The sequence below is a fragment of a genome, unplaced genomic scaffold, assembly GCF_019419815.1.
Source record: "Pyrus x bretschneideri cultivar Hongxiangsu unplaced genomic scaffold, Pyrus_bretschneideri_v1 Contig115, whole genome shotgun sequence".
NCBI classification, from domain to species: domain Eukaryota; kingdom Viridiplantae; phylum Streptophyta; class Magnoliopsida; order Rosales; family Rosaceae; genus Pyrus; species Pyrus x bretschneideri.
The window spans coordinates 93663-117342 of NW_025999408.1; the positions used below are offsets into that span (position 1 = coordinate 93663).

General features: G+C 38.2%; 1 protein-coding gene, 1 long non-coding RNA gene and 1 pseudogene across 8 annotated transcripts; 1 reads left to right on the forward strand and 2 right to left on the reverse strand.

Annotated features, from left to right (window-relative positions):
- Positions 1 to 7140: 7140 nt before the first annotated feature.
- Positions 7141 to 8813, reverse strand: LOC125474019 (annotated as a pseudogene).
- A 3147-nt stretch (positions 8814 to 11960) lies between these two features.
- Positions 11961 to 16632, reverse strand: LOC125474031. Of its 7 annotated transcripts, none has more exons than XR_007255786.1 (7): positions 16345 to 16632; positions 16186 to 16254; positions 15834 to 15984; positions 14458 to 14556; positions 12667 to 13482; positions 12359 to 12441; positions 11961 to 12235 (listed from the first exon to the last, which is right to left on the reverse strand). It is a non-coding gene; the product is annotated as an uncharacterized LOC125474031 (long non-coding RNA). The 7 variants fall into 7 exon arrangements; XR_007255785.1 differs by having other exon boundaries at positions 16110 to 16254; XR_007255789.1 differs by having other exon boundaries at positions 12667 to 12790; positions 13434 to 13482; positions 16110 to 16632.
- Positions 16633 to 20224: 3592 nt separating this feature from the next.
- Positions 20225 to 21601, forward strand: LOC103937416. The gene has a single exon (XM_048577466.1). The coding sequence runs from the start codon at positions 20225 to 20227 to the stop codon at positions 21599 to 21601; it is 1377 nt and encodes a 458-aa protein (XP_048433423.1).
- Positions 21602 to 23680: the final 2079 nt, after the last annotated feature.

Sequence of the window (23680 nt, forward strand, 5' to 3'; positions counted from 1 at the left end):
GGGGTTGTACTATGTTGATGACGTCGTTTCAGGCAGGGCTAATGCAGTTCGAGCGTCACATACTAGTAGTTTGCAAGAAGTATGGTTATTGCATCGTCGGTTAGGGCATGCATCGTTTGGATATTTACGGCTTATGTTGCCTACTTTATTTAGTAGAATAAATGAATCAGACTTACATTGTGAAGTATGTATTCGTGCTAAAAGCCATCGTGCTTCGTTTCCTTTTAGTATGAATAAAAGGTCTGTGCCGTTTGAACTTGTGCACTCTGATGTTTGGGGGCCATCTCTAGTTGTTCTTCCTTCGGGAATTAAATGGTTTGTTACATTTGTTGATGATTGCACTCGTATGACATGGTTATATGTGTTGAAAAATAAGAGTGATGTTGGTCTCGTCTTTCGGTCTTTCTTTCAGATGATCCAGACTCAATATTCATCTGTGATTAAAGTACTACGGTCTGACAATGGTGGTGAGTACATTGCTTGTGAGTTGTCCGAGTTTCTTAATGATCATGGCATTCTCCATGAAACGACTTGTCCTTATACCCCGCAACAAAATGGGGTTGCGGAACGGAAAAATCGCCACATCTTAGAAACCACACGTGCTCTTCTGCTTGGCGCCTCGGTCCCTAAGATGTTTTGGCCTGAAGCTGTTACTTATGCGGTCTATGTGATTAACCGTATGCCCTCTCGGGTTCTGAACTTTCAGACACCTCTTCAAGTCCTCACTCAGCATGCTTCAGTAGTGTCGACTCATACTCTCACTCCTCGAGTATTTGGGTGTGTCGCTTATGTGCATATTCAGAAAATTCATCGCACCAAGTTGGATCCGTGTGCCCTTCGGTGTGTGTTTGTGGGTTTCTCACCTCATCAAAAAGGCTACAAGTGTTATCACCCTGAGACTAAGCATATGTATGTCACCATGGATGTGACTTTTTCTTGCAGCACCGAACGTGCTGTTGTACTTTCTGACCGATGTGCTAATGTTGAGGTTCCGGGTTCTGCCGTGTCTGAGCAAGTATATGAAGCAAATGAAACTGACGTGTCTGAGCAGTCGAGACAAGGGTCTGCCGTACCTGTCCAGCAGACTGTCGAGAGTTTTGCCGAGCCCAGTAGACAGCTGCAGCAGACACATACCGAATCTGTTAATGTGCTTTCCCCTCTCTCTAACTCTGAAGTGCCGTCCAATGAATCTTCTCTGAATACACCTGAGGTAAGTATCGTGGATGATTATGTAATTAACACAAGTGATAATGTGAATGTGTATAGGTTGCCACCAAGACAAAATCGAGGTATGCCACCTGATAGATTCTCTCCGGAAGGAAAGGTGAAGTATCCAATAGCCAACTATGTCTCATGTGGTGGTCTGGCACCAGAACGCCAAACCTTGGTGAACAATATGGATTCAATTAAAGTACCAACTCGAGTGGAGGAAGCTCTAAAGGATCCAAAGTGGGCTCAAGCAATGGATGAGGAGATGTTGGCGTTACAAAAGAACAATACATGGGAGGTGACGTGTTTACCTAAAGGAAAAAAAACCGTTGGATGTCGGTGGGTGTTTACAATTAAATACAAAGCTGATGGGTCAATAGACAGGTACAAAGCAAGGTTGGTGGCTAAAGGATACACTCAAACATATGGTGTAGATTATCAAGAAACCTTTTCTCCAGTTGCCAAAATGAATACGGTACGTGTTCTGATTTCTTTAGCTGCAAATATGGACTGGCCATCAAAACAGTTTGATGTGAAAAATGCTTTTCTCCATGGAAATTTGGAGGAAGAAGTGTATATGGATTTCCCTCCTGGGTATAGTGCTTATGGAAATACCGGAGTATGTCGGTTGCGTAAGTCACTCTATGGACTTAAGCAATCGCCTCGTGCGTGGTTTGACAGGTTTACCCAAGTTATGAAGAAGAACGGGTATCATCAGAGTCATTCTGATCATACACTGTTTGTTAAACGGAAAAAAGGGAAAGTGACAGCCTTAATCATCTATGTAGATGACATGATTATTACTGGAGATGACCATGATGAGATTTCGAAGTTGCAGAATAACTTGGAAGCCGAGTTTGAAATGAAAAACTTAGGAGACTTGAAGTATTTCCTTGGGGTTGAAGTTGCTCGCTCTTCAAGAGGTATTTTCTTGTCGCAACGTAAGTATGTATTGGATTTATTAAAGGAAACTGGTATGCTGGGGTGTAAGCCGGCAGACACTCCTATTGTTGAAAAGCATCATCTACATTTGGACCCAGATCAGAAGCCGGTTGATAAAGGGAGATATCAGAGACTTGTAGGGAGACTAATTTATTTGGCTCATACACGTCCAGATATCGCATATGCTGTAAGTGTGGTGAGTCAGTTTATGCATTCACCGAGTGTAGATCATATGACTGCTGTTATGCGTATCCTAGCATATTTGAAGTCTGCACCAGGAAAAGGAGTGTTGTACAGGAAGCACGGGCATTTGACAATTGAGGGGTTCACGGATGCTGATTGGGCAGGAAATGTGAGTGATAGAAGATCTACTTCCGGATATTTCACTTTTGTAGGAGGGAACTTGGTTACATGGCGGAGTAAAAAACAGAAGGTGGTATCACGGTCTTCAGCTGAAGCCGAGTATAGGGGCATGGCCCACGGCATTTGTGAAATCCTTTGGCTTCGAAAACTTCTCTGGAGTCTTGGGGTTAAGTCAAAGGAAACTGTGAAGCTATATTGTGATAACAAGTCAGCAAGAGATATAGCTGATAATCCGGTGCAGCATGACAGGACAAAACATGTGGAGGTTGATCGACATTTCATTAAAGAGAAGCTTGAGAAGAAGATTGTGTCTATACCGTTTGTGAAATCGGAGGAACAACTTGTAGATGTTCTTACTCACGCTGTATGTAGTCGCAAGTTTGATGACTCACTTGTCAAGTTGGGCATGTGTGATATATATGCACCAACTTGAGGGGGAGTGTAGACGTGAGTCACATTTTAGACAGAAAAAAAGGGAATGTAAATAGGGTAAATACTAGGAGTCCTTTATTAGGAAGGAAGGGTTTTGTATATATCCTGTTTTTATTTGTTTCCTTGTGGGCTACGGACTGTATATGTATTTAGGTCTGAAGAAGTATCAAATAATAAAATAACATATTCCCATAACCTTCTTTTCAAAGTATACCGTAAGCGTGGTCCCTTTAAAAAAAAAAAAAAAAAAAAAAAAAAAAAAAAAAAAAAAAAAAAAAAACTGGAGAACCCAAATAGCTATAGAGCTTTAGGAGGGGCTTATTTGAGATCCAAATCTTTGATCCCTCGTTGAAGCCGTGGCAAGTATGCAAGGAAACAAAATTCCTTGGGTTAGTCTATATAAATAGCTAAAAGATGTTTATTTTGTCTGCCATGGGAAGTCCTATTTGGACTTGAAAGAGTTCATGTTCGCAGAGAAGAAAAAAAAAAGCTTGTTAACAACTTCCCAAATTAATTAGGGAAGACACTCACGTGGCAATCTTTAAAAAAAAAGCCATAGCTCTCCAATGTGAAATCATGTGGTTTCTTTTATAAATTTGGGCGTCCTGTTGCCAAAGGGATTGTAAGTTCTATAAGAAGAAGAAAGAAGTCTACAAACAAAGTTCCCAATTTTATGAGGAATGCTGCTCACACGGGATATTGCCCACTTATGGCACAAAGCTGCATCAAATTTCAAATGGCACAAAGTCACTGCAAATTCTAAATGGTACAAAATCGCTTTAAATTTCCAATGGCACAAAGTCGCATCAAATCTTAAATAGTATAAAATCACTCTAAATGGCACAAAGTCCTTGCCTACACTAGCTAAAACTACACAGGTATCAAACGCTCCAAATGGCACAAAATCCTCACCTACACGAGCTAAAACTGCGCAAGGCATCAAACGCTCCAAATGGCACATAGCCCTCACTTGCACGAGTTGAAACTACACAAAGCATTAAACGCTCCTTGCCTACACGAGCTGAAACTGCACAAGACACCATATCCAAGCAAACAAATTTTTCTTTTTCAGTGGGTCATTGACTTATTGAAACCCACGAACTACATCAGTTTGATTCCACCAAAGATACGTAAACAGTCTAGTACCACATCCTAGACGTGACTGCAAAACCAAAATACTAAATTGAATCCCTGGTTCACTTAACCAAATTCACCACAAGTCCAAATTGAATCCCTGGTCCATTCAACCAAATTCAAGGTATCCAAATAAACCAAACACAAAACCATTTTTTTTTTTTTTTTTAGCAGTTTCACTCACTGAAAATCCCAAACCACATTTCACCATGAAATACGAGTGGCTTGATCCCTCAAAATGGATACGTAAGCACTCTAAGGCTCGACCTAGATGCAGCTGCAAAACCAAACAAACACCCAAATCCCTAAGTTACGATTTATTCATATTGGAATCAAAGGGTTTTTCCATTTTAGCTAAATATTATAATTAATAGACACATAGTCTAGAATGAGTCAAACTAAAATTAATAAAACCCTCTTCAAGAAAATCAACAAGGGTGAGATTGTGTCGAGTGATTTATTTTTTACATTTCTTGTACAATTGTTGCTCAACAACAACTTCAATCCACATAAAATTGAGCGCTCACACCCTTCACCAGCTCCCTCTCTCTGCCTCTCTTTCCCCTTAATACAACCCTCAGTTATCCCTTCATCTCCGATAAAAACAGATCTAGTGAACCAAACAACATTTAAGGTATAGGATTTACCAGGTCGCAATCAGTCCACCAAAAATCAAACACTCCTACCCTTTACCAACTTCTTCCCTCAACCTCTCTTTCCCCGCAAAGACAATCCTAATCTATTCCTCTCTCGTCGACAAAAACACACCTAGTGAAATCAATTACTCACCCCAAATCCATCTTTGCGTCTCTTTCCTTCTTCAACGTGCGAATAATCCCTTAGTTCTCCTCTTCCTTTCTCTCTGACAAAAACATACCTAGTGAATAAAAAAAGTTAAAAGTTTTTAATTACACTGGGACACAACAGTCCAGTTCTACCGTGAGCTCAGCAAATCATGATAGTTGGATTCCGGTCCGCACCTTACCTTACAAAGAAAGAGACAAAAATTTAAAATTTAAATTTCTCACTTGTGCATTAGGTCACCCTCGAGTTCTTTTGCTGAAAGTTCGAATGGCTTCTAGTATTGATGTGTCTCGGCTTCGCCTGACGCTCAAGATCGTCTCAATCCCCTTTCCCTAAGGGTACGGTTGAGTCAATCAAGGAAAGTTAAAGAAAATAGGACCCTTAGACCTACTCATACCCTTGAATTAAAACTTAAATTTTAGGTTTTGAACTTACACCAACTTACTGCAACCCTTGAGCCAAATATGAGTTTTAACCAAAAACTAATTTTTGGGGCAAATTTTTAGGCCAAAATTCCCCCTGGGTTAGTGGTTAGCCCACCATATGTGTATATATATGTATGTATTTTTTTTCTTTTGGTTAATCTCAATTTACTACCTTGAAGTTTCTTGGTTTTCAACATTTGATACATGAATTCTTTTTCATCCTAAAGTGGTACCTGAAGTCATAATTTTGGGATACTTTCATATATCTGTTAAGGTTGCTGTTAACTGGTGATGTGGCGGCCACGTGGACAATGACTGGGCGCTACGTGTCAATATGGGCCCACATGAATATTAAAAAATTATAAAATAATAAAATTTATTTTAAAAAAAAAAACCTTGGATCATCTCCTACCTCCCCGGACCCTCCCTCCCTTCTCTAATCTACACCGTCACTCCCTCACTCCCCTGATCCCTCCCTCCACCTCCCCGACCCACCTCCTCCCTATCTTCCACCCTCTTCAACTCCCCTCCCTTCTCTCTCCTCAGATCAATCCAATTTAAAATTTAAAATTTAAAAACTAAAGGCAAAAACCCTAACCCCAACGCCCAAATTATCACTTTGAAGGCTTGGAAGGCGGAAGGGTTGTTGGGCTTGACCACCGAAGAAATTGATGAGCTGCTAGGCAACCATAAGGATGACTTGCACCGTCAAAAATGTAGATCTGCAATCATGGATGCTCTTCCAATTCCTACTGCTTTAAACCTTCAACATTAGTGTCCTCCCGTGGGTTCTGACGACCTTTCTCCTGGACGACCTTGAAATTCCAACGGGCAGGTGGAGGGAGGGATCAGAGGAGTGAGGGAGTAAGGGTGCAAAGGAAAGAAGGGAGGGAGGGTCGGGGGAGGTAGGAGATAACCCAAGTTTTTTTTTTTAAATAATATTTTTAATATTCACGTGGGCCCATATTGACACGTGGCGCCCAATCATTGTTCACGTGGATGCCACGTCACCAGTTATCAACTGATTTAACCGCAACCTTAACGGATCTATGAAAGTGTCCCAAAATTACGAATTCAAGTACCACTCTGAGATGAAAAAAACTTCATGTATCAAAGGTTGAAAACCAATAAACTTCAAGGTAGTAAACGAAGATTAACCCCTTTTTTTTTTAGAATTCATTGAATATTCCAACGGCTAAGATCTAACATGATCAAATCCAAATGAAAAATAAACTCTACCAGTCAAAATTTAAATCCAATATCTAAAACAATTAAAAAAACATTTTTTTCATGTGTTTCATACCCTTTCATAGTGTTCCACAAGTTTTATGATGTCGGGTTAGTGATTTTTCAACATTTATCGGTATATAAATATTTGTAGGTAAAGACGTTTATAAAATTAAATTAGGATAGTCCACATAATTTTTTTAAAAGTTATTTTAAGGAAAAAAATTATCCTAAATTCGTTCCTTAATATCATCGAGCTGCAAATTTAAGGAACTTTAACGAAAAACTCTCAGTACTGTTCACTTTAACGAAAAATCACATTTTTATACTAAAAAGTTAATCATGGTACCATTCACTTTACCCTTTATTTTGTCCTTCGTTAAAACTCAACGTTTTCAAGCCATTTTCATTAGTTTTCCTAAAAATTTAATCCAGAAAGGTTGGAGTAGGAAAATTGTTTCTAGTTCAAAACCTAAATTTTCTGGGTTAAAAATTTTAGGTTTTAACTTAAGGGTTGGAGATGGTCTTAGAATTATTTTCTTTGGTTGGGAAAATATAGGATCCTTAGAATAAATAAAATGCACCAGGAAAGTCTAATCTGGGTCAAAAGAAAAACAACTAAACTTTTAGTTACTCTCCTCAACATTGATCATTCTTTTATGAATTATGAGTAACTATTCTTACTTGGAATGTGTACAAAACATTATCAATCTGAAATATTCAAAAAGTGAAGTCCATCTGAATGTGTGCTCGAACTCTAACTACTGGTAACTCAACTCTTCAATTAGAGCATTCAAATCAAAGCGTGACGATCCTCCTTTCTAAACAGCCCTCTTTGCCTGCACTGCAAGTTCCCTAGCTCTGCTTCTCATTTCCTGTGCTTCCTCATCCACCATAATCCTCCTCACAGCCTTCTCAACGGCTTCCTTCCTCCGGTATCCCCCACAACCATAATCCATTTCTGAGCACCAACTCCAACACCATTTTTCAACACTTGGGTCACCAGCTTCTCGTTGTAAAACTGCTCCCCCAACACCGGCCACTTCACCATCGGCAACCCGGCAGCGATCCCTTCCAACGTCGAGTTCCACCCACAGTGAGTCACAAACCCGCCAACTGCCCCATGATCAAGAATCAGAACCTGTGGGGCCCACCCTCTTATGATTAGTCCATTTCTTTCCATCCGATCCTCAAACCCTTCTGGCAGCCAATCCTCTTTCTCCACGTCATCTTGTCCCGTCCTCACAACCCAAATGAAGTCCCGCCCAGAAGCCTCAAGCCCCATTGCAATCTCCTTGAGCTGAGAGGCATTGAATTTAGCCACGCTTCCAAAACACACATAAACAACTGAATTAGGTTCTTTCGAATCAAGCCATTTCAAGAAATCGTACTCGCTGATAGAAGCTGCTTTTCCTCAGTGTTTTTTCTTCATTGTTTCTATGGCATAGAGAAACGGCGCCAATATGCCAAGCTTTCAATCCAAGCACGTTTCTGTAATAATCTGCATACACCGATTCAAGCACATAGAAACTGTTCACAACAATTCCGTAGCTCATCTTCTCAGCTTCCTTGGCCCGTTTGAGCATCCGGTTCAAATCGTTTTCGATATTTTCCTTGACATAATCAGGCACTTGGGCTCTTGTCATCGTAATCTCACCAGGAAAATCAGGAATCACGAAAGTGTCCAAATCCGACGAAGTGTTCTTGAGCGGCTCATACTTTCTCACAATATCTGAGGCAGCCATGGCAAAGAAACTAGTGACATGAAAAATTAGCCTTGGAATATCAAACTTTGCAGCAGCATCAGTTGCCCAAGGAAAAAGCATGTCTGCCACAAGGCAACTAAGGTTTTCTTCGAGCGGAAGCTGCTCTAGTGATTCTTGGAGAAGGCTTGTTGCTTTGAGAAAATTAGTGCTTAATTCTGGTGAGGGGAGTGAGTCGAGATTCTCACACCCTTCTGGCAGACCGGCTTCTACAGAAGGGAACTTGATGGTTTTGATTTTGACTTCGACGCCGCCGGAGTAGGTTTTACTTGATGGGTGGCTTTAGAGAATATTGGGGCGTTTAGCGGAGTGGTGACTATGGTGGTTTTTAATCCTTGGGATGCAAAGAGCTTGGCCATGTCGGAGATCGGTACCATGTGGCCGTGAGCCATGAAAAGGAAGAAACAGATGAGGAAATCACGGTTTTCGGTACCCATGATTATTGTGATTTAAAAATGGAGATGGATGAAGTAAAGTCTTAGGATAATAGAAAGGATAATCTGCGGTGGTGGTATCTTATTGTTTGTTTGAAACACATGAAAGGTCAAATATATAGAACTTCTATATATTCTTCCCACTATTGACAGAAGGAGAAAAGTTTTCACCCTCAATTGTACATGTCAGCCGGTATGTCATGTACAGCAACGATCGGTTACATGAGTGGACATATAATGACATTTTGAGTAATTTTTCAGGAAAATGTTAAAGGGGACTTTCTCTTAGGATCATGTAGAAACAATGAGATACCTATGCTGCACACGAGTTCATTGATTTCAGTTTCCATCCAAATTGTCAACCTAAATGAAAAAGCAACTTCAGAGATTCCTCACTCTAAATAATATTGTTATCAGACATATTTACTCTTACGAGTCGTTGGATAATTATTTCAAATTTCAATTTTCTTAAGTTTTAAAAATTTGGCTATGAGGTTTTACTATTTTTAAGTGAAAATTGAAAATAGTTATCAAATAAGATTTCAGGCTTCAATTTTCAAAAGAGCAAAAACTGAAAATTAAAAACGAAACAGTTACTAAATAGTCAATATTACACTTTTAGTTTACAAATATCAACCCGTTTCACTCATATTATAAGTTATAACAATATTTCTATAATAACATTAAGTATTTTTATGACAAATGGTCCCTGAAATTGACAATCACCATCAAAATGGTCCCTGAAATTGAAAATCAATCAATGTAGTCCCTGAAAATAGGTTCGCAAATCAATGTGCTCCTTCCATCACAATTCTGTTAAAAATTTTGTTAAGTGTTAATGTGGCATATAAATGGACCCCATAAGTCATTTTTTCTCACAAATAGTCCTTGAAATTGACCCCCAATATCAAAATGGTCCCTGAAATTGACTCGCAACATCAAAATGGTCTTTGAAATTGAAAATTGAACAATGTAGTCACCCAAGTAAATGTCTCAAATCAATGTAGTCCTTCTGTTACAATTCTATCAAAAATTCTGTTATATGCTAATGTGACACATAAATGGGTCACACAAATCTAATTAAATTAAAAAAAAAATTACAAATAGGCTTAATAATTTAATAGTTAATAAAAAAAAGGTCAACCCAAAACCCAGTCCTACAATCACCTCCAATCCCAATCCACATTTCTCTACCTCATTTGTCTCTATTCTCTAAAAAATAATCTCGATACACCCATTTTTACACACTTCGACACTCTTCACTAAGTTGAACCTGGATCGAGATCACCCTTGGTGATAGCTTGGCCCATTGGCAACGACTATTAGGACGTCACCGTTAACATTTAGGCGATCAACATCCTCACAACCTTAATCTTAGATATCTTGTTTGGCGTTTCCCTAGTGGTCTGGTGATGCAAAGAACGACGAGGTCTGCCTTGAGATAATGAGGTTATAATCGAGGTGCGTCCATTGTTGGTTGAAAACTATTTCCACACCCCCTATTAGGCCTTGGTTAAGCTTTATGCCCTCGAGAATTTATGGAAGGGATCTCTCTTCGAAGTAAGCCCCTACTATAAGAAAAAAAAAATATCATTATGCAAAAAGGTATTTAGACAATTTTTTTTAATTAATTATTAAACCCACATCAACATATAACAATTTTTTTTACAGAATTGTAGCGGAATAATCATATTGATTTGCAACACCTATTTTCAAGGATTACATTGATTGATTTTCAATTTCAAGGACCATACAGATGGTGTCAGTCAATTTCAAGGACCATCTTGATGGTTTGGGTCAATTTCAGGGATCATTTGTGATAAAAACCCGTAAATGTTGTGGGGCCCATTTATATGCCACATCAGCACTTAACGGAATTTTTAACAGAATTTTAACGGAATGACCACATTGATTTACAACATCTATTTTTAGAGACTACATTAATTAATTTTTAATTTCAAAAATTATTTTGATAGTGATAGTCAATTTCAGAGACTATTTGTGGTAAAAATCTTAACATTAAAGTAAAACATCGCACCTGAATTGTAAAGTTTGCAACACTTCAACGTTCAACGAGGTGAGTTGCACGGTCAACCAAGGAAGATACAAGCCATACATGAGTCTTGATGCTTGCATAATTTTGGAATCTTGTAAGTGACATTATTACTCATATCAGAGTAGACCTTTCAAGGAGTCAAAAGTCCACAAAACAACAAGAGCAAGTAGGGAAAAACTATAATTAACATTTTTTCTTCTTCTTACACAATCGTCTTAAATTATACATATTATCTTTGTTTGAATTTTTAATCTGATAATTAAAAATTACAAATGGTAGATAGAACGAGAAAAAGAATCAGTTCAAAAATTATTGAGGGTGCTATATTGCACAAAAAGCATTATGCTATAAGCATATTTTACTGAACAATTATAAGAGACAGATAGAAAGATGGTTGGTAACTCATAGAGAAAAGAGAAAGATGTATAATTATAAGGTGTGTGGTATTCCACCCCATTGTGCCTTTATTTATAGTAGTAAAGAAGGTAAATTCCTTACCCCAATATGATTACAACTCTAATCTTATAATATCTAAAGTCTAAGATATTGTAGAATAAAATGAGGATATCTCTAGATATGGTAAGATTTACACAATCACATTCATAATCTAATATGAATGCAACACTTCCCCTTAAATGTGTAAATACTTAAGAAAATGGCGCATCAGCGATGAAGTAAGTTCAGTTGATGAAGTCATTGGCACAATAAGCGAATGCAAGTTTCAAATCAACGAAAGAATGCATAAAAGGTAAAACTCACAAAACCTCGCTATGGTAAAACCCAAGGTGGGATAAAAACTCATAGACTAAGGAGACAAGTGAGAAGTTGAATTAAATCAAAACTAAATGTCTTCTGGACGCAACACTAGTAGAAAAAACACTTCGCGCGACGTACGTACCTTCGTCACTCAAAGTCAAAAATCGTTGCTTGAAAATAGCGCAATGAAACCTTCGTCGCACGCTAACGATCATGCCAAGACAGTGACAGTAGGGTTTGCGCGATGAAGAAGAAATATACGTCGCGCAAAGACGCAAAGACAGCTTTGCACGATGTAGGACCTGCGTAGCGAAAAGCCACTCTTCGTCTAGCAAACCCTTTTTTTTTTTTTGGCAAAAATATTTTTTATTTAATTTTTAATAAATATTGTAATTAAATTCTAAACAATAATTAATAAACCAAGAAAAAGTATTTAATTATAAAATATATAAAAATGTACATACAAGATGTCCGAATAAAAAGAAAAAACAACAAGAAGTAATCTTCTAAAGTAAACAACAAAACAATGAGATATACAAAGAAATATCAAACTATTCAGAGACCTCCAACAAACAAGGACATTGTCACTTGAAGACTTCACATTTTTTGAACACCTCCAAACAAAGGACCTTGAGAGCGAACTATTGCCCCTAATGCTTGAGCCTTAGCAATTATTGCCTCTCGCTCTATCTACATGGACATAAGCATACGGATCAAGAAAAAAAATTTGTACTTGTATAGGTAGAACTCTTGAAAAATTATATTAAGGGGGGGGTCCTTTGAGAAAAGATAAACACATGATAGATTATGAACCTGCTAAACAGCCATGGATTCAATTCTACTAGCCCCAAATACCAGAGAACATATATTACTATAGGTTTCCCGGTATGTATAGACTGCACGAAAACAAATGCAAGGCTTGAAATTTCATAATGAGACATTAAACAGTAGTATTGTGAGCAATAAGAAAGAAAAACAAGCACATCCAAGCAATTTTCATGCTTAATATTTGTTTAGTAGAACGTCTCTCATTGTAGAATCTTTAAAGCAAGTTAATCATATAATTACCGTACTGCAGGGATGAAGTTATGTTGGTGATAGGCTACTATCAATAGTTATACCTTACGAAGAGAGTGGCTGGTATGATAGACAAATGTGGGTAAAGCCACCTGATATTAGCACCCTTCACCTTATCTTTTCTCAGTTAGGAAGGATCAAGGATGAAGTCCCTCTGGAAATGTCAACCTTCAAAGTTTAATCCACATATCTTATTCAAGTATTCAACTGAAGAAGGCTACTTAGAATAATCAAGATATGATCAAATTCAAAGAAATTAACTAATCACATAAGCCTCAACGTTCAATGATATTAACTGATCACATAAGCCTTAACGTTAATGCATATATTACCTCTAAATCAAAACCTCAAAAATTTGATTATGATATGGAAATTGTATCCTGTGGCTTATCACTAGAGCTTAATACTCGAACAAAGTTTCTGAGAGTCGGACTATGTCCTCTGTGTGGTGTATATGTGCATATGTATGTCAAATATTAATTGAGAAGGGTCATTGGAGACAGTGCAAATTTGAAGATATCTAAAATTGGTCATGAGGCAACAAAGCTACATAACTCTTGACCTTTAACTACTTAAAACCAGCAATTGAAAGCCCCAAATTTTTATTCTGTTCTAATATTAATAACTGAGATGCAAAATCATAGAAAATTTATGCTAAAACATTATTTCTTATCCATGTTGTATCAAAGAGATCAGCAAAACCGTATTTGAAGGATTCACTTAACCGATAGCTTAAATTAAGACAACGAAGAAAACCACCTGAGAGCAACAACCTATACTGGAAGATAAAATCAATGAACCAACACACCACCTCCAAATCTTGTAGCTTCGTCAATATAATCGATGCACTCATCAAAGTCCTGTAGATGAATAGCAAATGATAAGTCCTCATAATGGGGTTATTTAAATGAGTGTATTATGCACTTACACATGGATGGAAATTGATGTATAAGCACTGATGCATTTATCTGGGTTGAAAATTAAAACTAGATTGATCAGGCAGACACGAGAAGGTGCAAAGACTAGTTTATCCACAAATCTAGACAAGCAATGGACAAATCTAGAGGTAAGCAGTCAGCCACAAGGTATTCCTAAGTTCTAAGAACCAAACACATAAACCACACAGGCAAAACATCATTGAACAAAACGAAGGTTGACCTAAAAAAATTCTAACTGCGATAAATGGGTATATCAATGTTAAATTAAAGTCTGATTCGGCTATACGTCAGACACGCTTATAAAACTGGTCATAAAGGGGCATAAGATACTGCAAGATAATAGCACAATAGGCCATTGCTATTTCGACTACATATGCTTTTTTTTCTCTCATAAATTACAATTCTAGGCTTGGCTATAGGTTTAAGCCTTCACTAAAAATTCTAGATATATGCTAATGTTTCATAATTTACCAATTTGGAAAGAGATCCAAGGGTAGCACATGAATGGAGATTAAAACACATGCATATATGATAAGACATCCAATCCCTGCAGAAGAAAGATCAATACAAAACATATTTGACTATTTGACATGACTATCATTAGACTCTTCTTACGATACTGTAAAGCATCCAGCTTCAGCAACAATCTTCTTTTCTTAAACTTCATATAAAAAAGAAAAACCATGTGCTATTCTTATAAGCATGAATGCAGCAGAGTTCTTAAACCCACAAGGTTTTTTAACTTAATCAGATTGAACTTCTTAACCATAAAGTGAAACCTATAGTGTTTAGTAACTGCCATTTTGAAATGTAAGTAAGATGATCCAAAACTGATTAATCTCAAAGGTAAGAGATCATGGAGATAAGGAAAAATGGGAAGTGATGAAACTATGTTACCTAAAACAAAAAGAGGATGACTCAATTGTTTCTCTTCCCTCTTCTTCCGCAATAGCACCGCTAATTTCTTACTTTAATGATACTCAAGCAGCAACTCAACTACATAGAATATTAAGCTAAATTAGCAGAATATAATAATCCGCATTTGGGCATTTTGCTTTAAGCCATACAGTACAAAAATTATGCTAAAAGTACAAAACAATGAACTTCTAAGTAAATCAGAAAGCAAAAAACCCACATCCGAAAGTACCCAGAAGCTAAAATGAGAGAAAGAATGAGAAGGGGTATTTATATGTACTTGTGTTGACTACAAAAATTACAAAACCTACGTGGCGCGCAGGCCGAGTAACTAATGAGCTAACTACGTCCTTCGGTTGAATGCGGGGCGTGCCAACTCGTCGGCCGAGCTCGGCCGAAGAGTAAAATGTGATGTCGCGTTGGGTGCGCTGTCGACTTCTGTATCTTGCGATTGCGACCGAGGAAGGAACGCTCTCGGTCTCTGGGTTCTATAGCCTGAAGACAAGGCTACTAATTCTACGGAGTTCACAGGTCGTCAGACCCTGATTCGGTCACTGTGATTATATTCGTAAGAGTATAAGCACGCTGAATCGAGACCAAACTATATGGGCACAAGTACTCGAATGTGATGTACGTCTTGATGGTAAACGTAGTTCGGCCGTCGGAATGCCGAACCCTAAAACTTACTTGCAAGTATCCAATCATAAACTCACTCGACGTCCAATGCGCCGAGCAATGCAATTCGTAACACCCAACTATGCCGAAAAGGCTTAGTTAGATGACCTCCACCAACAAAGGTTCGAAAACCCTTCTCGGCCGAGACTTAGATAAATAATCGGTCGACCTCGACGCAGTGCAATGCTGTTTATCCAAACTGAAGGTGCTCACCGGTTGCTTCCACAGTGCTGTTTATCCAAACTGAAGGTGTGTCGGCAGGAAAAGAAAAGGAAAAATCTCAAGGTGTTTGAGAGGTTTTGCGCAGGGCAATTGTATGCTGATCGTGAAGGGTCCTTTCTATTGCGTAATTTCTTGTATTTATAGCACCTCGCTCCTTGATTCCCATTCTGATTTGGATTGGGAGTCCTTGTCGCATCTCACCTTTAACTCGAACAATCCTAGTCCTACTGGGATTCTGAATTCTCCTATTTTTTTAAGCTTTATCCCTTGCCGGTCGAGAATCCTGGTCGCATCAGGATTTCCTCGACCTTTCCTCTTTCGTCTGGACTACTTAAGATAGGATCTGGCCGACCCTGCCAGCTGGCCCGGGTTTCATTATTTGGCCCATAGCATGTGTCATTACCTTGGGCCGAGCACATCTCGCTGCTCCGGCCAATCATAATATTTTAGGCCCAAACAACTTGTCATTGTTTCAATCCATTTTTTGAGCAGCAGTAGTAGCAATAGCAGCAACAACTCAACCGTCACCGCCCAAATTCCAGACCCTCTTTGCCTTCTCTCTTTACACACGGACTCTTTGTCTTGGGTGGAGAATTAAATCGAAAAACCCATCTGCCAAATTAAAGGAGAAGAGAGCAAGGAATTGACGCTTTGGATTTGAGAACATATATACGGAGAAAACTTTGAAAGATAGAGAGATAAACCAAAAAATCAAACATGAGAATCAAATGGCTTACCAACTGGGTAGGTTTTTTTATTTCTTATGCAGTTATATGAGCAATCAATATCTAAGTTGTGCATTCAATTGCTCACCTCCACTCACATTCTTGTCTACCTTTTTTATGCAATTGAACATCAGCGCCGCTAACGACGCAAATATGCCTGCAAAAAAAATCCCAATTCGCAAACACAAATAGAAAACCCTAGAAATCTAAAACAATGTAGAAATAGAATTTGGGGTTCGGGTCAGACCTTGAAATATCCAAGAACGATGTGAACTAGCTGAAAACAATTCCCTTTGGAAACCCATCCTTTTCAACCATGGATCTGATTTCTTCCCTCTACAACACAATTAATTGCACAATCATTAAATTAAAAATGCAAATAATGAGATTGAATGTGTGACCCTGAAGAGGACATCGAAATTGACGGCAGCACAAGCTTGGCCAAGATGGAGGCATGTGAAATTTTTTTGGATGAAGACAAAAATAGAGAGAAATCGAGAGATAGTGTTGGGAATGAGAGACAAGGAGTTTGAGAGAGTTAGTGACACTACTACAAAAGGACCTTATAGTGTCAGTTGTTGCGTCGGTTTAATATAATATAGTGGCGAAAAAGAGACTTGCGACACCCACTGAAGATGACGTCGTATTCACTGTCGCTTATAAGCGTCATAAAATTTCTATATCGCTTTTAAACCGACATAAAAATTTAATGTCGCTTATAATCGACACATATTTTAATATTTTTAAGTACTGGCATTGCTTTAAATAAAATAGTGTCGCTTTTAAGCGACATAAATTATGGGTGTCGCTTATAGGCGACACTAATTCTTGTTTTTAAATATTTTAAAGCCTGCGTCGGTTCTAAGCGACATATATTTTATTTTTTTAAATATTTTGAAACCCGGTGTCGGTTGTAAGCGACAGATTGATGGTCTTTATATCCTCTCCCCCGTGTTTTTTTTTCTTCTCTTGCACTTTTCTTATTCGTTCTTCCAATTTACAAAGCATCCCCGTGTTCTCTCTCTTTCACCTTTCTTATTTGGTCTTCCAACTTCATTTGTTCCTTCTTCACAACAGTAAGTTTTTCTTGCTTATAATATTTTTATTTTCTCCTCTTATGTTTAATTTTTAGTTACAATTTATTTTTGTTGGAAATTTATTTGAGCTGGTTGAGTACATAAAGAATTGTTGACATCGGAATTCTTCAACAAATCAGGTTTGTATCACTAACTTCTTTAATTTTTAAATTGTATAATACACAAGTTTATTTATTTAAAAATTATAATTTAAGCACTTAGATAAATTTCTACTATTTTTGTTAAATTAATAAAAATTTAGTCGAATTAATTAATTTTGTCACTTGAATTGTTATGAGAAAATGGAATGAATAATATTTATAAGCATTTATGTTAAATTAACAATATTAAATATAACATAAACTTATAATATTTAGTAATATAAGAATATATTATGTTAAATTAATTTTTTTTTGCACTCTAATTGTTATTGACACACCCCAACCGAGATCAGGGCATGCTGGCCGTCACGTGGAAGTGACGTAGCCATGTGCACAGTGCGGAAGCTAAAGAAAGTAATGTAAAAGTACGAATAATTTAAAACTAGCATACAATAAGTGACAATAAGAGTGCTAGCGTAAGTGAGACGCTGAATTCAGAGCATAAAGACTACAGCAGTCCAAAGAAAAGTTACGACGATAGTACACCCGAAGATGACCCTACACTGGTGAGTGTCTGTTAGAAATGCCGAGACGCCCTCTGGGAAAACCACCGAACCCGCTAAGCTACTAGAACCTGGAGGGGCGCAAAACAAAAGTGTGAGTGGGCAAAAACAAAACTCTTTAAAAACCATTTAGTAAAATACATTCTAACCCCTCGCCGTAAAACCTGTATACTTCTCAGAAAATAAACACATATACGTATGTATAAATATGCCAATCATGCTCACGAATATGCCATGTCAAAGCCTCAGAATGAAATGCAGGTGCTCAGGTATAAATCACATCAATAGCATAACATCTGACAGCCAGAGTCCCCTAAGTGACCTGTACGGCTGAATCTAGAGCTCAAATCTCAATCTCAATAACTAAACCTGCCCACGAGTCGGAACCACCTATAGTGGTCTGTACGACAGGCCTAGGTGTAATACATATAAACGCTCTAGTGCTACGATCACGTGAAGGCTGTGCGAATAATCGCGGGTCACCTACGAGTCGGAACCACCTATAGTGGTCTGTACGACAGGACTGTGCACCTAACTTGGATCCAAGCTGAGCGTATGGTGCAGGAGGTGAACAACACGTGAAGGACTGTGCCCTACTCTGGGCGGGAGCACTAACACCGGGGGTGCAGGTTATGAGCTCTCTAAGTATCTCGAACCACTATTTAATGCAATTGTTAAATAACGCTTACCTGGCACTTACCTGTGCCTCCACAGCACCAAATATGCATATGTATATGTATGCCACTACTAATGCATGCAATGGTGCATAAACGATAATAATATGGTGCATGGCATAAACAATTAACCCTTTTTAAACAATTTCTGGGAAAATAAACGTATATAGGTGAATACGGAAAACCAAAAGCCCACTCACTGGTATGTGGAAGGGTCGTAGCCCCCCTGCCTCGAGTGTGCATGCTCGTCCTCGGGATAGGAATCACCTATATGCGAATTAAGTATAAAAACTTTAATTTTAAAGCACATAACCTTCCGTTCAAAATAACTTCTCATACATTGCTCAAAATGGACAAATGAATATACCAACGTGCTCTACACAACCTCAGGATCACAACCATATTTTTAGAAAAATTTTCCTCCGCCGCACGCGCCGCCACGCGCCGGCCAAGGCACGGCCACATGTGCCGGCCACGCGTAGGCACGTGTGGCGCACACTAATGGCGTCAACTGACGCCAGAATCCTGACGGAATATTCCGTCACCTTCTCCGGCGAGACTCCGGCGCCGTCGCCGGTACCGTCGCCGGAAAACCTGCAACTTAGGTTTTCTCGCTCATTTTTCCACCATTTTTCACGTTTCTTGCACCAAAATGAAGATTAGGACTAGTAGAACACGATCCTACAAGTTTTAAAGCCTAAAAACTACTAAATCAAACCTGTCACTAACCTCCAAAATCGACCAAGTTTGAACAGGGCAATCCCGACGTCCAAAATCGTCCAACAAAGCACTCCCAAGCTCCTGGGAACCTCCCAAAGACATCTACGAGCTTAAAAATTCCAAAAACATGCAAGAATGAGTTTGCATGAATAGTGCTCAAATCGGAAAACCTCGAATCGACGTGAAAATGGTGGTTTCCCTACCTGAAAATGGTACGTCTGTGTTCCCCTCGACCTCACGATCACGATTGCACCCTTGGTTTCCTCGATCTGCTAAGGTTTAAGTATGTTTGTGTGTGGTCCGTACATATATGGTGAAAAGGAAAGGGAAAGGGAAAGGGAAACATGGGAGAGAGACAGGGAAAGAGTCAGAGAGAGTGTAAGTGTGAGAGTGTGTGTGTGTGTAGCCCAACACATGCCCACACCACACGAAACAACCACTAAACGTAAACGAAATGAACTAGGGGCAAAGTTGTAATTTCACACATACGTTTCCGATAATTCCGGGACGGGATGTCACAGTTATTTTGATAACTTTTGGTTGTTATTTACTAGTATGGATTAGATGAGCATAATTTGAATTGTTATGAGAAAATGGAATGAATAATATTTATAAGCATTTATGTTAAATTAACAATATTAAATATAACCTAAACTTATAATATTTAGGAATATAAGAATATATTATGTTAAATTAATTTTTTTTTTGCACTCTAATTGTTATTTTAATTTGTTGTTATTTTGATAACTTTGATAACTTTTGGTTGTTATTTATTAGAATGGATTAGATGAGCATAATTTTGATAACTTTTTGTTGTTATTTTAATTTTTTTTTTACTATAATAGGTGTTGAAAATTAAAAGATTGCAATCGTGATAGAGTTCGAGGGGTGAAAGATAGAAATTGAAAATTCTGATAGTTATGCCTACATGATAGGGATTAGATTGTAGGCATCTTAGTGTCAACGTAATATGCCTTCGTAAAGTGGTAAAACATGGACAAGAGTTGGTTGACAATACCCCGAAATTTTGAAGCGTATACAATTGGAATTAATTTGTTTTTGGATCAAGCAGTTGCAAATGGTGTTGGTCCTGATAAGTTTAGATGTCCTTGCAAAAGATGTTGTAATCGATATACTTTTGTTAGGAACACTATTGTTGAACATCTCATATTGTATGATATGGATAAAGATTATAAAAACGCTTGTTGGCGACATCATGGCGAGCAAAACATTGGAGAGCAAAGTGTGGCAATTGGAGAAGAAGAAACAGGAGATGAGATGATTGGCATGCATGATTTTCTTAATGATGTATTTGTCCAACCATTAACAGAAGAAGGTGTTGGGCCATCTACTGAACCCCCTATTGGGGAAGGGCGTCTAGAAGAGGTGCAGACTTTTTTTAAGTTGCTTGAAGAGGCAGATCAAGATTTGTGGCCAGGTTGTAAGGAGTTTAAGAAATTGGAAACAGTTGTAAGACTGTATCAGATCAAGTGTTTAGTGGGAATGCCTAACGAGATCTTCACCACTTTACTGGAGTTAATTAAAAGAATGTTACCTGAAGGGGATTGTTTGCCTGAATCCTGTTATAAGGCAAAAAAATTTATAAATGACTTGGGTCTGTCGTATGTGAAAATTGATGCATGTCCCAATGATTGCATGATCTATTGGAAAGATACTTCAGATTTGACAGTGTGCTCAGTTTGTGGTAAATCAAGATATAAAATTACCAATGCAAAGGATAGCTCAAGGAAAAAGGTCGCAGCTAAGGTTATGTGGTATTATCCTTTAAAACCACGATTGCAACGATTTTTTATGTCGAAGCATATGGCTAAACATATGAGGTGGCATGCAACTGAATGTCCTAAGGATGAGTTTATGAGACATCCTTCAGATTCTCCAGCATGGAAGCATTTGGATAATTTATATCTGGATTTTGCGTCAGAAATTCGAAATGTCCAATTAGGGTTGGCCAGTGATGGATTTAATCCTTTTTGGAAAATGAGGAATGATCATAGCACATGTCCTGTGGTGCTTTTTATTTATAATTTGCCACCTTGGATGTGCATGAAGCAACCAAATTTGTTGTTGTCTCTGTTAATACCAGGACAGTGCAGTCCTAGTAAAGAGATTGATGTATACATGCGTCCATTGATTAGCGAGCTGAATGAGTTGTGGGAGGTGGGCATTCCCACTTATGATGCGTATTCCAACCAAAGTTTTACGATGAAGGTTGCCGTGTTATGGACTATAAGTGATTTTCCGGCTTATGGAATGTTGTCAGGATGGAGCACACATGGCTATAAAGCTTGTCCACATTGCATGCATGATAAAGAATCTATTTACTTGCCAGCGAGTCGTAAGATTTGTTAGATGGGGCATCGACGTTTTCTTAAAGATAACCATAGGTTTCGAAGGCAAACCATCACTTTTACTGGTCGTCGAGAGCATCGTAGTGCACCAAGGCAGTGGACTGGTTTACAATATCTCAAAGAACTTTCTACATTGAGATTTACTTTTGGAAAACCAAACAAAGATGCTTCAGTTGGGCAACGCAGAAGAAGAACTTCGAGCAGTACAAGTAGTAACAATCAGTGGAAGAAGAAATCTATTTTTTATGAACTACTTTATTGGAGGCATCTGTTGATTAGACACAATCTTGATGTTATGCATATCGAGAAGAATATATGTGACAGTGTGGTGGGAACATTGCTAGATATAGAAAAGTCTAAAGATGGATTGGCTGCACATGCAGATCTTGAATTCTTGAACATAAGACATAGTCAACACCCACGTAGAGAAGGAAATAGAACATTTCGACCTCCAGCATTGTTCACATTGAAAAGAGAAGAAAAAACTGCGTATTGTAAAGTGTTGTCTACTATTCGGGTCCCCGATGGATATTCATCAAATCTTTCGTGATGTGTGCACGTGAATGAACGAAAAATACATGGGTTGAAATGTCACGATTGCCATGTTTTAATGTAGCAGTTACTCCCGCTTGCAATACGCTTAGTTTTGCCTAAAGCTGTTACTATGGTTTTATTAGAGTTGAGTGCAATTTTCAGACAGTTGTGTAGTAAGAAGGAGTCTGAAGAATGATTTAAGCAACTGAATTCAAGAATTGCCTTGACATTATGTCAACTTGAAAAAATATTTCCTCCTGCATTTTTTGATATAATGGTGCACCTCCCAGTTCACTTGGCAGATGAAGCAGCTTTTGCAAGGCCTGTTCAAAATAGATGGATATATCCAATTGAACGGTAATGAATAAATTTTTATAAATTTTTTACAATTGTAGTCATAACTTTAATTGATAATTATAATAATTTGTATTTCGTTTTATAATTGTAGGTATTTGCAAACACTGAAGCGCTATGTTCGTAATAAGGGTCATCCTAAAGGTTCTATTCAGGGGTGGGCATAAAAACCGCCAAACCGCAAAACCGCATCGAACCGTAAGAAAAAAAATCGAAAAAAACCGTGTTGACCGGAAAAGTCAACTTTGAGTGAAAAACCGAACCGAACCGTTCAAACCGGTTCCGGTTCCGGTTTCGAATGATCAAGAACCGATCGAACCGAACCGAACCGTTTTATTAATAATAAATAAATAAATTATACACACATGTCGTGCTATAATAAGTTGAAAAAATTGGTTTCACTAAATTGCAAAGCAGAGGATCCTATCCCAATTAGGGTTCATTTTCACTTACACACACGGAGACACCTTCTGACCTTCACCACGCCGCTCATTTCAGATTTCCCCCATTCCTATTCCTAAATCCTGATTCCCCCATTTCAGATTTCACACAGATGAGATACTGTCATACTGAGAGGGCTTGAGCTTCTTGAGAAGCTTCTTACGCTACAGGAACGAAAGGGCTTGAGCTTCCCCGCAAAGGCTTCAACGTTCCCCTGCCCGATCCCGTCCTCGTTCCTTGCCGCTCCGGCGACGGCAGTGTCCAGGTACCTCGATTTCGATTGCTTGATTGGTTGATTGAATGGTTTTGGAAGAGTCGTAATTTTGCAGTGTTGGGTGAAAATTTGAAGAGTGTTTTGTTTTAATTGCTTGGTTTCTGTGACTTTATTCTTTGACTGTGAGTTGCTTTGCTGCCATTGTTTAGTAAGATGTGGGAAATTTTGTAATGTGAGTTGCTTTGCTGCCATTCTTTGACTGTGAGTTGCTTTGCTGAGAGCAAGCTGTGATTACACCCTCATGGAATTTAACCTTCTAGCCAAGAGAATATGAGTTAATCCTCTCTTGTTTTTGTTTCTGCACCACAATAAGTTCTTCCTTTTTTTTTTTTTGGAAACACTTAAAATTTAGTATTGGTTTTATGGTTAATATTTTGAATACAAGATAGTACGAACACTCAATGTCAAGTAACTTATCTCTCCTTACATGCTCTAAGACCTTGCTGTTTGAACTGTTAGATTTTCACCCATTGGCTT